General features: G+C 44.2%; 1 protein-coding gene across 1 annotated transcript in view; it reads left to right on the forward strand.

The window, feature by feature from the left end:
* Nucleotides 1-13,326, forward strand: part of ggt6 (gamma-glutamyltransferase 6) — a 64,150-nt gene that overhangs the window by 38,243 nt on the left and 12,581 nt on the right. The window contains exon 2 of the mRNA XM_080189522.1: nt 10,421-10,686. Within this exon, the coding sequence (XP_080045648.1) occupies nt 10,421-10,686 (266 nt within the window). The remainder of the gene's footprint in view (nt 1-10,420; nt 10,687-13,326) is intronic.

Raw genomic sequence — 13,326 nt, forward strand, 5'->3', positions numbered from 1 at the left:
GCTAGTGCAGGCACAGTGGGCCAAATGGCCTCTTTCTGCACAGTATCAATTCCGTGATTCTATTTTTCTCCCTGGTCTCCTGGCTGTTATTTATCTCTGTTAACATCTCATAAATGGAAGTGCTGGTCACCATCACATAGAGAATCATAGAGGTTTACAGCACGGAAACAGGCCCTTTGGCCCAATTTGTCCATGCCGCCCCTTTTTTTAACCCCTAAACTATTCTCAGTTGCCCGCATTTGGCCCATATCCCTCTATACCCATCTTACCCATGTAACTGTCTAAACAGGAAAGACAAAATTGTACCCGCCTCTATTACTACCTCCAGCAACTTGTTCCAGACACTCACCATCCTCTGTGTGAAAAAATTGCCCCTCTGGACATTTTTGTATCTCTCCCCTCTCACCTTAAACCTCTGCCCTCTAGTATTAGCCTCCCCAACCTTTGGGAAAAAATATTGACTATCCAGCTGATCTGTGCTTCTCATTATTTTATAGACCTCCATAAGATCGCCCCTAAGCCTCCTACACTCCAGAGAAAAGTGTCCCAGCCTCTCCTTATAACTCAAACCACCAAGTCCCGGTAGCATCCTAGTAAATCTTTTCTGCACTCTTTCTAGTTTAATAACGTCTTTTCTATAATAGGGTAACCAGAACTGTACACAGTATTCCAAGTGCGGCCTTACCAATGTCTTGTATAACTTAATGTTGTACAAGATGTCCCAACTCCTGTATTCAGTGTTCTGACCAATGAAACCAAGCATGCTGAATGTCTTCTTCATCACTCTGTCCACCTGTGACTCTACTTTCAAGGAACTATAAACCTGTACCCCTCGATCTCTTTGTCCTGTAATTCTCCCCAGCGCTCTACCATAAACTGAGTAAATCCTGCCCTGGTTCAGTCTACCTAATGCATCACCTTGCATTTATCTAAATTAAACTCCATCTGCCATTCGTCAGCCCACTGGCCCAATTGATCAAGGTCCCATTGCAATTCTGAGGTAACCTTAAGAACATAAGAACATAAGAAATAGGAGCAGGAGTAGGCCATCTAGCCCTTCGAGCCTGTCCCGCCATTCAATAAGATCATGGCTGATCTGTCGTGTCTCAGTTCCACCTTCCCGCCCTCTCCCCATAACCCTTAATCCCCTCGCCTGTCAAAAACCTATCAACCCGCGTCTTAAACATATTTAGCGAGGCAGCCTCCACCACTTCAATGGGCAGAGAATAACCTTCTTCGCTGTCCACTATCTCACTAATCTTGGTGTCACATGTAAACTTACTAACCATGCCTGCTGAATTCTCATCCAAGTCATTAATATAAATGACAAATAACAGTGGACCCAGTACCGATCCCTAAGGCACACCACTGGTCATAGGGTTCCAGTTTAAAAAACAACCCTTTACAGCCACCCTCTGTCTTCTGTCATCAAGCCAATTTTGTATCCATTTGCCCACCTCACCCTGGATCTCGTGAGATTTGACCTTGCGCAACAACCTACCATGTGGTACTTTGTCAAAGGCCTTGCTAAAGTCCATGTAGCCAACATCGACTGTACTGCCCCCATCTACCTTCTTGGTTACCCCTTCAGAAAACTCAGTTACATTTGTGAGACGTGATCTTCCACTCACAAAGCCATGCTGACTGTCCCTAATCAGTCCTTGCATCTCTAAATGCCTGTAGATTCTGTCTCTCAAAATACCTTCCAACAACTTATCCGCAATAGATGTGAGGCTCACTGGCCTGTAGTTTTGAGGCTTTTCCCTGCAGCTCTTCTTACCAAAGGTATAACATTTGTCACCCTCTAGTCTTCAGCCTCCTCACCTGTGACTATCGATGATTCAAATAACTCTGCTGAGGTACTCAACTTCCTACCTAGCCTCCCAGTGTCCTGGGGTACACTTCATCAGGTCACTGTGAATGTTTACCATATGTAAATTGGCTGCTGAGGTTCCTAAATTCTAACAGTGTCTCGACTTCATTGCTTGTGAAACATTTTGTGATGTCTAGTGGTCATGAACATGTCTTTTTGTTTGCTTTGCTTGAAGGTCTAGCACTCCTTTAGTTCAGCTTTACAGCATTTGCAGTCATGTTTTTCTGTCCCTTTCAACTTCTTGTATTTTGCCAAAGGGAAAGGAATGCCAATATTGTGACTAGCAAATTGAGTGTATTTTCAAGACTGAAGGTGATTTAGATAAGGTAGTCAAAGTTAAGTAGCAATCAAACTGCCTGATATTAAACCCTCGCCAGCACAGATTCAAGTGATTAGAGTTTATTTGGTAAAGGCTAAAAGTTTAAGAGTGACGATGAACTGGGTTTGTACAATTGAAGTGTTTGCTTTTTCACTGTCGACGCATGCAGAATGAAAGGAAAAAAATTAAATTCATAGGTAAAGAATAGATGTGGTCTGTACCAGCATTCATGTAAGTGCATCGGTAGCAGTTCACAGCAGGTTCATTCAGCAGATCCCTGAGATGCAGGGGTTGGCTTGTGATGGAAGGTTGAGCAGGTTGGGCTTGTATCCATTCTAGTTTAGAAGAGTGAGAGGTGATCTTACTGAAACATTGACGATCCTTAGAGGAAGCGATAAGATGGGTACACAGGATGTTTCCCCATGTTGGCGAGTCTAGAATTGAGGAACATGTTTAAAAATTAGGGGCCTCCCATTTAAGACAGAGTTGAGAAATTTCTTCTGAGGGTCATTCAGTTCTTGATAAAGGAAGGGGTGACAGGTTATTGGGGATAAGCAGGAGGCTACAGTCACATCAGCCATGATCTTATTGAAAATGGAGGGGGCTTGAGGGGCCAAGTGGCCTACTCCTGCTCCTATTTCTTGTGTTCTTCCTACAAGAATAGCATTGCATACAGCATAGAAAGGTTGCTGATCACAACAGTCTTGAAGAAAATAAGGAAATGATTCTGGCTAGGCTTTGAATTTTGTCCTGACGTTATATCCTGCTTACCACACTGGAACCACCTGATTATGAAGAGAAACCCTGACTTGGTTTCCATGTTAAACTTGAATTTCACTTCCCATTTACACTGAGCTCCATTTGATTTCATTTATTATTGTCACAGGTATTGGTATACAGTGAAATGTTTTGTTTCTTGCATGCTATTAGAGACAAAGCATATGTACATAGAGAAGGAAAGGGAAGAGTGCAGAATATAGCATTACAGTCATAGCTAGGGTGTAAAGAAAGATCAATTTAGTGCAAGGTAGATCCATTCAAAAGTCTGACAGCAGAGAAGAAGCTGTTCTTTAGTCGGTTGGTACATGACCTCAGACTTCTGTATCTTTTTTCTGATGGAAGAAGGTGGAAGAGAGAATGTCCGGGGTGTGTGGGGTCCTTAATTATGCTGGCTGCTTTTCCCAAGGCAGCAAGAAGTGTAGACAGAGTCAGTGGATGGGAGGCTGGTTTGCGTAATGAACTGGGCTCCATTCATGATTCTTTGTACTTCATTGCAGTCTTGGACAGAGCAGGAGCCATGCCAAGCTGTGAAGGAATGCTTTGTATGGTACATCTGTAAAAATTGGAGAGAGTCATAGTGAACATGCCAAATTTAATTAGTCTCCTGAGGAAGTAGAAGTATTGTTCGGTTTTCTTAACTGTAGCATCGGCATGGAGGACCAGGGCAGGTTATTGGTGATCTGGACACCTAAAAACCTGAAGCTTGAACATTTCTACATTTGATTTGATTTTATTATTATCACATGTATTAACATACATATTTTTAAGACGCGGGTTGATGGGTTTTTGATAAGCGAGGGGATTAAGGTTTATGGGGAGAGGGTGGGAAAGTGGAACTGAGCCACGGCAGATCAGCCATGATCTTATTGAATGGCGGGGCAGGCTCGAAGGGCTAGGTGGCCTACTCCTGCTCCTATTTCTTATACAGTGAAAAGTATTGTTTCTTGCACGTTATACAGACAGAATATACTGTTCATAGAGAAAGAAAGGAGACGGTACAGAATGTAGTGCCACAGTCATAGCTAGGGTATAGAGAAAGATCAACTTAATACAAGGTAAGTCCATTCAAGAGTCTGACAGCAGCAAGGAAGAAGCTGTTCTGGAGTCCATTGGTATGTGCTCTCAGACTTTTGTATCTTTTTCCGATGGAAGAAGGTGAAAGAGAGTGTGTCCTGGGTGAATGGGGTCTTTAATTATGCTGGCTGCTTTGCCAAGGCAGCAGGATATGTAGACAGAGTCAATGGAAGGGAGGCTGGTTGTGTAAATTTGCAGAAAAAATGCTTTCTATGGTGCATCTATAGAAGTTGGTGAGAGTCATAGTTGACGTGCCTAATTTCCTTAGTCTCCTGAGAAAGTAGAAGTGTTGGTGGGCTTTCTTAACTAGTGTTGGCATGAGAGGACCAGGACAAGTTGTTGATGATCTGGACACCTAAAAACTTGAAGATCTCAACCTTTTCCAATCAGCCCCTGTTGACAGCGCATGTCCTTTACTAGGCTTCCTGGAGTCGAAGACAATCTCCTTTGTTTTGTTGACATTGTGGGAGAGATTAGTCGTTGCACCAGTTCACTAGATTCTCTATCTCTTTCCTATACTCCCTCTTGTCATTGTTTGAGATCCAACTCACTGCAGTGGAGTCATCAGCAAACTTGAAAATCACGTTGGAGTGGAACTTCGCCGTGCAGTCATTGGTGTATAAGGAGTATAATGAGGACTGAGAAAACAGCCTTGTGGGGCACCGGTGTTGAGGATGATCGTGGAGGAGGTGTTGTTGCCTATCCTTACTGATTGTGGTCTGTGATTAGAGATTTCAGGATCCATCTGCAGAAGAAGGAGCCGAGCTCCAGGCCATGGAGTTTTGAGATGTGTTTTGTAGGAATAATAGTGTTGAAGGCTGAGCAATAAATAGGAATCTGACATAGGTGTCTTTGTTATCTAAGTGTTCCAGAGTTGAGCGTAGGGCCAGGGAGATGGCGTCTGCCGTGGACCTGTTGTAGCAGTAAGCGAACTTAGTGGATCCAGGCAGTCTGGGACGCCAGAATTGATTTGTGCCATGACTAACCTTTCAAAGCACTTCATAATGATGGATGTCAGAGCCACCAAACAATAGTCATTAAGGCACGCTGCCTAGCTTTTCTTTGGTACCAGGACAATGGTCATTTCTTTGTCCTATGCGTACATCCCTCAAGAACATTTTGGTCAACTCCAAATTCGCTGTACTGTCTCCTGCTCGTAACTCTTTCTGGATCTTAGAGCTTTGTGACCCCTTCTACCTCTTTGTCCTATAACCTGTAGCTTTTAAGAACATAAGAACATCAGAAACAGGAGCAGGAGTAGGCCATCTAGCCCCTCGAGCCTGCCCCGCCATTCAATAAGATCATGGCTGATCTGTCGTGGCTCAGTTCCACTTTCCCACCCTCTCCCCATAACCCTTAATCCCCTTGCCTATCAAAAACCTATCAACCCACGTCTTAAATATATTTAGCGAGGTAGCCTCCACCACTTCAACGGGCAGAGAATTCCAGAGATTCACCACCCTTTGAGTGAAGAAGTTCCTCCTCAACTCCATTCTAAACCGCCCCCCCTTTATCTTGAGGCTGTGCCCCCTAGTCCTACTGTCCTTTCTGAGCGGGAAGAGCCTCTCCACCTCTATCTTATCCATCCCATGCATCATCTTATATGTCTCAATGAGATCTCCCCTCATTCTTCTAAACTCTAACGAGTACAAGCCTAGTTTATTCAGCCTCTCCTCCTAGTTCAACCCCCTCAACTCCGGTATCAGCCTAGTAAACCTCCTCTGCACTCCCTCCAAGGCCAAAATATCCTTGCATAAGTGCGGCGACCAAAACTGCACACAGTACTCCAACTGCGGCCTCACCAGTGCCCTGTATAGTTGCAGCAAGACCTCCCTACTTTTATATTCAATCCCTCTCGCTATGAAGGCCAGCATCCCATTAGCCTTCCTGACCACCTGCTGCACCTGCAGGCTGGGTTTTTGCGACTCATGCACAAGGACCCCGAGGTCCCTCTGCACCGTTGCATGCTGCAGTTTTTCGCCATGTAAGTAATAGTCCTTCCTACCATTATTCCTACCAAAGTGGACAACTTCACACTTTACACTTTACACTTCACACTTTAAACCGGAGCTTGGTGTTATCTGATTTCCCTTATACAGTGATCAAACATGATGGCATTGTGCACTGAAACTTTGATCCAACAGAAAGAAAGAGCGCAATGTAAATGCAAATCCTTCACAAAGTTTTGTGAATATGCATCTCCAAACCCATCTGCTCTTGTATCAGCCTCAAATAGTACTGAATCTCCATGTGGTTAGTTCCAGTGTGCATCACTGCACAGATTTTCTCCATGGGACATGAAAGCACGGTGGTTATATTCCTGGAGTAGTAATCCAGAGATCCAGATGAATGATCTGGAGACCTGAGAGTTCAAATCTCACCATGGTAGCTGGGGAATTTAAATTCTGTTTTAAAGTTTATTTATCATTGTCACAAGTAAGCCTATATTAACACTGCAATGAAGTTACAGTGAAAATTCCCTAGTTGCCACACTCTGGTGCCTGTTCAGGTACACTGAGAAAGAATTTAGCGTGGCCAAGCACATCTTTCGGACTGTGGGAGGAAACCCACGCAGACACGGGGAGAATGTGCAGACTCCACACAGATAATGACCCAAGGCTGGAATTGAACCCGGGTTCCTGGCATTGTGAAGCAGCAGATAGACCTGAAATAGTTAGCATCAGTAATCGTGACCAGATGACTACTTGATTGCCCTAAAGTTCCATCTGCTTCACTCATCTCCTTCAGGGCCTGATTGTAGAGTGGAACCTGATCTTTCATCTAAGATGACTTCACAGCCTAGGGTAATAATTGATATGTCAAAAATTTATCTCCCATGACATCTCATCAATCTGGTGGCAAAATCCAGTCAACCACCAGTCCCTGGGTTCAGATTAATTTATATAAATGGCATGTCCTCTGTCCTGTTATTTAATTATCTTATTGGATCTATTTCAAGGGGATTACTGCCCTGTAGTTCACCCATATGTTTGTCACAGGGGCTAATGTTTTCCAGAAATTGATTGCAGATGATCCCTCGATAAACCTGTAGTTACTGCATTACAGTTGGTAATCCTGGTTTCCTGATACTCGAGACCCGATTTATATCGGGAGAGGGGCTCCTATTGACCATTCCTGCTGAACTCAGAAACAACACACACACTGGAAAAAAATCAAACAATACATCTATTGAAGTTCAATGCAGTGAAATGGTTTCAAGGCTTCAATTAAGTTTTACTTTGCCTAATAGCTATAAGCAATTTGAACTTGACTGCACTGATATATGACATTATCTTCATTACATTGCTGCCATGTCCATTATATAAACACCTCTATTAGATTGCAGCCTGCATATGCTCTCAGGTATCGACTATACTATATAAAAACCACCTGAACCATTCAATTATACTTCAGCCTCTAAGAGCAGAACTGTTTAACTCCTCTTTGGAACGTTACTGTGGAATCTATAATGTCCGCTGCAAAAGCATTAATACTCATTTCCCTGAGTTAGAAGCACCTGGGTTCAAGCCTCACCGCAAATTCACAACCATAGAAAGCATCCTTTCTGGCTGTATCACAGCTTGGTATGGCTCCTGCTCTGTCCAAGACCACAAGAAACTACAAAGGATCATGAATGTAGTCCAATTCCTCACACAAACCAGCCTCCCAACCACTGACTCTGTCTACACTTCCTGCTGCGTCAACAAAACAGCCAGCATAATTAAGGATCCAACGCACCCCGGACATTCTCTCTTCCACCTCCGAGTTCAAAGGTCGCTGAAAGCAGCTGCACAGGTTGAAGCTGTGGTTAAGAAGGCGTATGGTGTACTGGCCTTCATCAATCAAGGAATTGAGTTTAGGAGTTGAGAGATAATGTTGCAGCTGTATAGGACCTGGTCAGACCCCACTTGGAGTACTGTACTCAGTTCTGGTCACCTCATTACAGGAAGGATGTGGAAGCCATAGAAAGGGTGCAGAGGAGATTTACAAGGATGTTGCCTGGATTGGGGAGCATGCCTTATGAGGATGGGTTGAGAGAGCTAGGTCTTTTCTCCTTGGAGAGACAAAGGATGAGGGGTGACCTGATCGAGGTGTATAAGATGTTGAGAGGTATTGATCGAGTGGATAGTCAGAGGCTTTTTCCCAGGGCTGAAATGGTTGCCACACAGGTTTAAGGTGCTGTGGAATAGGTACAGAGGAGATGTCAGGGGTAAGTTTTTCACTCAGAGAGTGGTGGGTGCGTGGAACGGGCTGCCGTCAATGGTGGTGGAGGTGGATTCGATAGGGTCTTTTAAGAGACTTTTAGGTAAGTACATGGAACTTAGTAAGATAGAGGGTTATAGGTAAGCCTAGTAATCTCTAAGGTAGGGACATGTTCGGCACAACTCTGTGGGCCGAAGGGCCTGTATTGTGCTATAGTTTTTCTATGTTTCTACCGTCGGGAAAAAAATATAAAGGTCTGAGGCCGCGTACCAACCGTCTCAAAAACAGCTTTTTCTCTGCTACTGTCAGACTTTTGAATGGACTTATCTTGCATTAAGTTGATCTTTCTCTATATCCCAGCTATGACTGTAACACTAAATTCTGCACTCTCTCGTTTCCTTCTCTGTGAATGGTATGCTTTGTCTGTATAGCGTGCAAGAAACAATACATTTCACTGTATGTTAATACATGTGACATTAATAAATCAAATCAAAAGCTCATAATCTCAGCCGACACTCTCTCAGGTGCAGTACTGAGGGAGCGTTACACTGTCAGAGATGCTGTCTTTCAGCTAAGACGATAAACAGAACCTCCCCTGCCCCCTCAGGTGGGCATAGAAGATCCCACAACTCTATTGTGTAGAAGGGCAGGGGGGTTTTCCCAGTATTCTAACCGCTATTTATCCCTCGCCCAAAATCCCTACATCTATTTGTTTCTAAAAAATGCTAATTCATCTTGTTGGTGGGAGCTTGCTGTGCACAAATTCGTAACAGTGACTGTATTTCAAAAATATTTCATTGACCAGTGAGCGTCCTAACACCATGAAGGACACTAATGTTTCCTTTCTCTTTCGAGCTGTTGCTGTCCTTGTCCCAGGAGCCATTGATCTTGCATAGGCAATATGGAGACCCAGCATGCAATGCAGTGGCTCCTATGAGGGACCTCTGGAATGATAGAATACTACAGCAAACAAGTGGCCCTTTGGCCCATCAAGTCTGCACCAAGTTTTACCAAGTGAGGTATAAGCGTCATGGACAGTGCCAGGGCAGTATTAATACCAGCTTGAAACTCAAAGCAAGATTAAAACATCTCTGGGTGACAATTGCAGTATGCAGTTAGAACAAAGAAAAATACGCAGTCAATTCAAGGCTCTATCTTGGTTCATGTTTTCCCTCTTAAAAATCATTTAATTTTTAAAAATTCCTTCATGGGACATGTGCTAGCTGGCCAGCATTTATTGCCGATTCCTAGTTGCTCTTGGAGGGCAGTTGAGAGTCAGCCACAGTGCTATGGATCTGGGGTCACATGTAGGCCAGACCAGGTAAGGATGGCAGATTTCCTTTCCCTTCATTAGTGAACCAGGTGGATTTTTATGAAATCGACGATGGTTTCATGGCCATCAGTAGATTCTGAATCCCAGATTCTTTTTTTAAACTGAATTCAAATTCCACCAAATGCCGTGGCACGATTCGAACCCAGGTTCCCAGAACGTGAGCTGAGTTTCCTGGATTAATAGTCTAGTGATAATACCTCTAGGCCATCAGCTCCCTGAGTTGTTGTGACCTGGACTGTGCTGGCTGAAAGGGCGTTGGCAGCGGATTCAGTAATCTTTCAAAAGAGAATTCAAGTCAAGATACAGCTCAGAAGGGAATTAACCGGGAAAGGTTTGCAGGGCTATGTGGAAGGAGGCAATGGGACTGCTCTTTCATAGAATGGACACTGCTGTCTCACAGCACCAGGGGTTCTGGGTTCAATTCCGGCCTCGGGTCACTGTCTGTGTGGAGTTTGCCCATTCTCCCCATGTCTGCATGGGTTTCCTTTGGGTGCTCTGGTTTCCTCCCACAGTTCAAAGATGTGCGGCTTAGATAGATTGACCATGATAAATTGTCCCTTAAATATCTCGAGATGTGTAGGTTAGGGGGATTAGCAGAGTAAATATGTAGGGTTATGGGGATTGGGCCTGGGTAGGATGCTCTGTCAGAGGGTTGGTGCAGACTCGATGTGCCTTTGCACTGTAGGGATGCTGTTATTCTATGAACTGACACAGGCTGAATGGGTCAAATGGTCATCTTCTGTGACCATCTGATTCTATGTTTTGTTCTGCCTTACCCCCACCCTCCCCATCATCGTCAATTTGTATTAAATACAGCAATGGTTTTCTTTATTTGTAGGGCATCAGCACGTTCCTTGCTTTCCCGTCAGAAGCGGGAGTCTTGCGTTCGCGTTACTGCGTCCATGGTCCTGCTGGGCATTGGCCTTTATTTTGGCTTCCACGTTCTGAGGTATGGCAACCTCGATGTTCCTGGGAAAGGCAACGGTGCCAAAGATGGAAAGGCCCACCACGGAGAAGGACACCATCACCACGGCAACAAAATAGCTCCTGCTCACCATCATGAGCATGGAGTCTACCATCACGCAGCTGTCATTACTGATTCAGGTCAGTGGGAGAGGCCTCACACCTTCACTGTTACAACCTTTAGGTTAGGACTTTATTCCCTGGAGTGTAGAAGAATGAGGGGAAGATTTTGATGGGTATAGATAGATTGAATGCAAGCAGGCTTTTTCCACTGAGGCTAGGGGAGAAAAAAACCAGAGGGCATGGGTTCAGGGTGAAAGGAGAAAAGTTTAAAGGGAATATTAGGGGGGGATTCTTCACGCAGAGAGTGGTGGGAGTGTGGAATGAGCTGCCGTATAAAGTGGTAAATGTGGGGTCACTTTTAACATTTAAGAAAAACTTGGACGGGTTCATGGATGAGAGGGGTGCGGAGGGATATGGTCCAGGTGCAGGTCAGTGGGACTAGGCAAAAAATGGTTCGGCACAGACAAGAAGGGCCAAAAGGCCTCTTTCTGATCTGTAATTTTCTATGGTTCTGTGGTAACCTCTGCTCCTTTCTTTGTCCTTACTTTGATGACTCTGTCTCCCAGGACCCCTACAGTGGGCCCACCAGACACACTAAAGGCCAGTACCCAGAAAAAGCCCGTCTCTCTATCAGCTGAAATTAGTAAATGGAGTGATTGGCTCTTGCCGAATACCTGCTATGCTGTTTCACATCCTCCCTTGCAGTTCATCTCTGGTTAATAGGCTGCTGGCAGGGAGTTACAAAGTCAGTAATTCCATCAAGTGCCCATGATTAAAGTCATTAAGCAGGCGGAAACTCGAGTAATTAATCCGCAGAACCGTGAAATTGAATTACTTCCAGCCTTAAACGCTCTGACAGTTCACTTCAAAGTCTTCCCTTTAGTTTTAGTTTTGCTGAATGTGTACATTGATTTGACTCGAGGTGTCATAAGAAGCGAAAGTGTGACAAGATGTGTTGTGCAATTTTTTTAACGCGCTGAAAATATTGACTATATAGATCAATAATATACAGTACAGCCTCTGTGAGGGTGCATAATGTGTATTTGTACAAATGGGATTAAAAGCATTGCATTCCAAGCACAGATTGCATAGGTTATTTTGGAATTCTTGAGAATAGGTGATTACTGGGTGATGTGATTGAGGCCTTTACAAGGATTAAGAGCATTAATAAGATTATCATGATGGGCTTAGAGAGCTGGGTCTAGAAAGGCATACACTTTGGTAAGATTTGTTTGAGGTCTTTAAAGTGAGGTATGTCTATCCACATGAGAAGATTCTAATCCTGTTGAATTCACGGGGTTTAAGGAGGGCCGGGGCACCAGTATTATTTGCATTGTAAGTGTACGATTCACCGGTTTGGCTTCAGCTGGAGTACCGTGACCTCACCACACGTTTGGAAGAACGTGAAGGCAATTGGAGGGGACGCGGGAAAGACTTACAAGAATTGTTTTAGAGTTGAGGAGCTTCAGTTACGTGAACGGTTTGGAAAAGCTGAGGCTGATCTCCTGGGGTGGGGGGAGGTCTGAGAAGAGATTTGATAGAATTGTTCAAAATCATGAAAGGTCATGAAGATTGCTCCCATAGGTGTAACCAGAGGACACTGGCAAAAGAAGTAATTCTGGCACGAGGCAGTGAGTGGTGAGAATTAAGAATGTGCTGCCTGACAGTGTGCTGGAGGCAGATTCAATCTTGGCTTTCAAAGAGGATTCCATAATAACCTGAAGATAAACATTTTTTACGGCTACAGGGAAAAGACGGGAGATCGAGACCAATTGAGTCATTCTTGTAGAGAGCTGCCACAGAAACGATGGGCTGAATGGCCTTCTCCTATAACTCTATGAAGAAAAAGTGTTTGTTATTCTTTCACAGGGTGTGGATGCTGCTGTGCAGCCCAGCATTTGCTGCTCAACCCTAATCACCTTTGAACCGAGTGGTTCACTCGGCCATTTCAAAGGGCAGTTAAGGGTCACCCACGTTATTCTGGGTCTGGAGTCACATGTAGTCCAGACCATGTAAGGACAGCAGATTTCCTTCCCTGAAGGACATTACTGATCCAGATGGAGTTTTACAGTAATCATTGAAAACATAGAAACTCGGAGCAGGAGGAGGCCATTCGGCCCCTCAAGCCTGCTCGGCCACTCATTTTGTTCATGGCCGACCATCAAAATCAATATCCTGATTTCCCTGCTTCCTCCCATATCCCTTCATCCCTTTAGCCCTAGGATTTATATCTAATTTCTTCTTTTATGCTCACAATGTTTTGGCCTCAACTAATTTCTGTGGAAATGAATTCCACACGTTCACCGGCCTCTGAATGAAGAAATCTCTCTTCAAAAAGGTTTACCCCCTTCCTCAAACTAAGATTCGAGTTCTGGACTGATGGGAACATTCAAGAGAGTTGTTATGGTCAATGTTACTGAGACCAGGTTTTTGTATTCCAGATTTATTTTATTGAGTTTAAATTCGTAGTGGGATTTAAACCCATGTCTCCAGAGCATAAAGTAAAGTAAAAGCAAAGTTTATTTGTTAGTCACAAGTAAGGCTTACATTAACACTGCAGTGAAGTTACTGTGAAATTCCCCTAGTTGCCACACTGCAGCGCCTGTTTGAGTCAATGCACCCTAACCAGCACGTCTTTCGGACTGTGGAGGAAACCCACGCAGACGCAGGGAGAATGTGTGCAAACTCCGCACAGACAGTGATCCAAGCCGGGAATCA

This window comes from Carcharhinus amblyrhynchos, chromosome 5 (genome assembly GCF_965287045.1).
Source record: "Carcharhinus amblyrhynchos chromosome 5, sCarAmb.v2.hapA, whole genome shotgun sequence".
Lineage (NCBI taxonomy): Eukaryota > Metazoa > Chordata > Chondrichthyes > Carcharhiniformes > Carcharhinidae > Carcharhinus > Carcharhinus amblyrhynchos.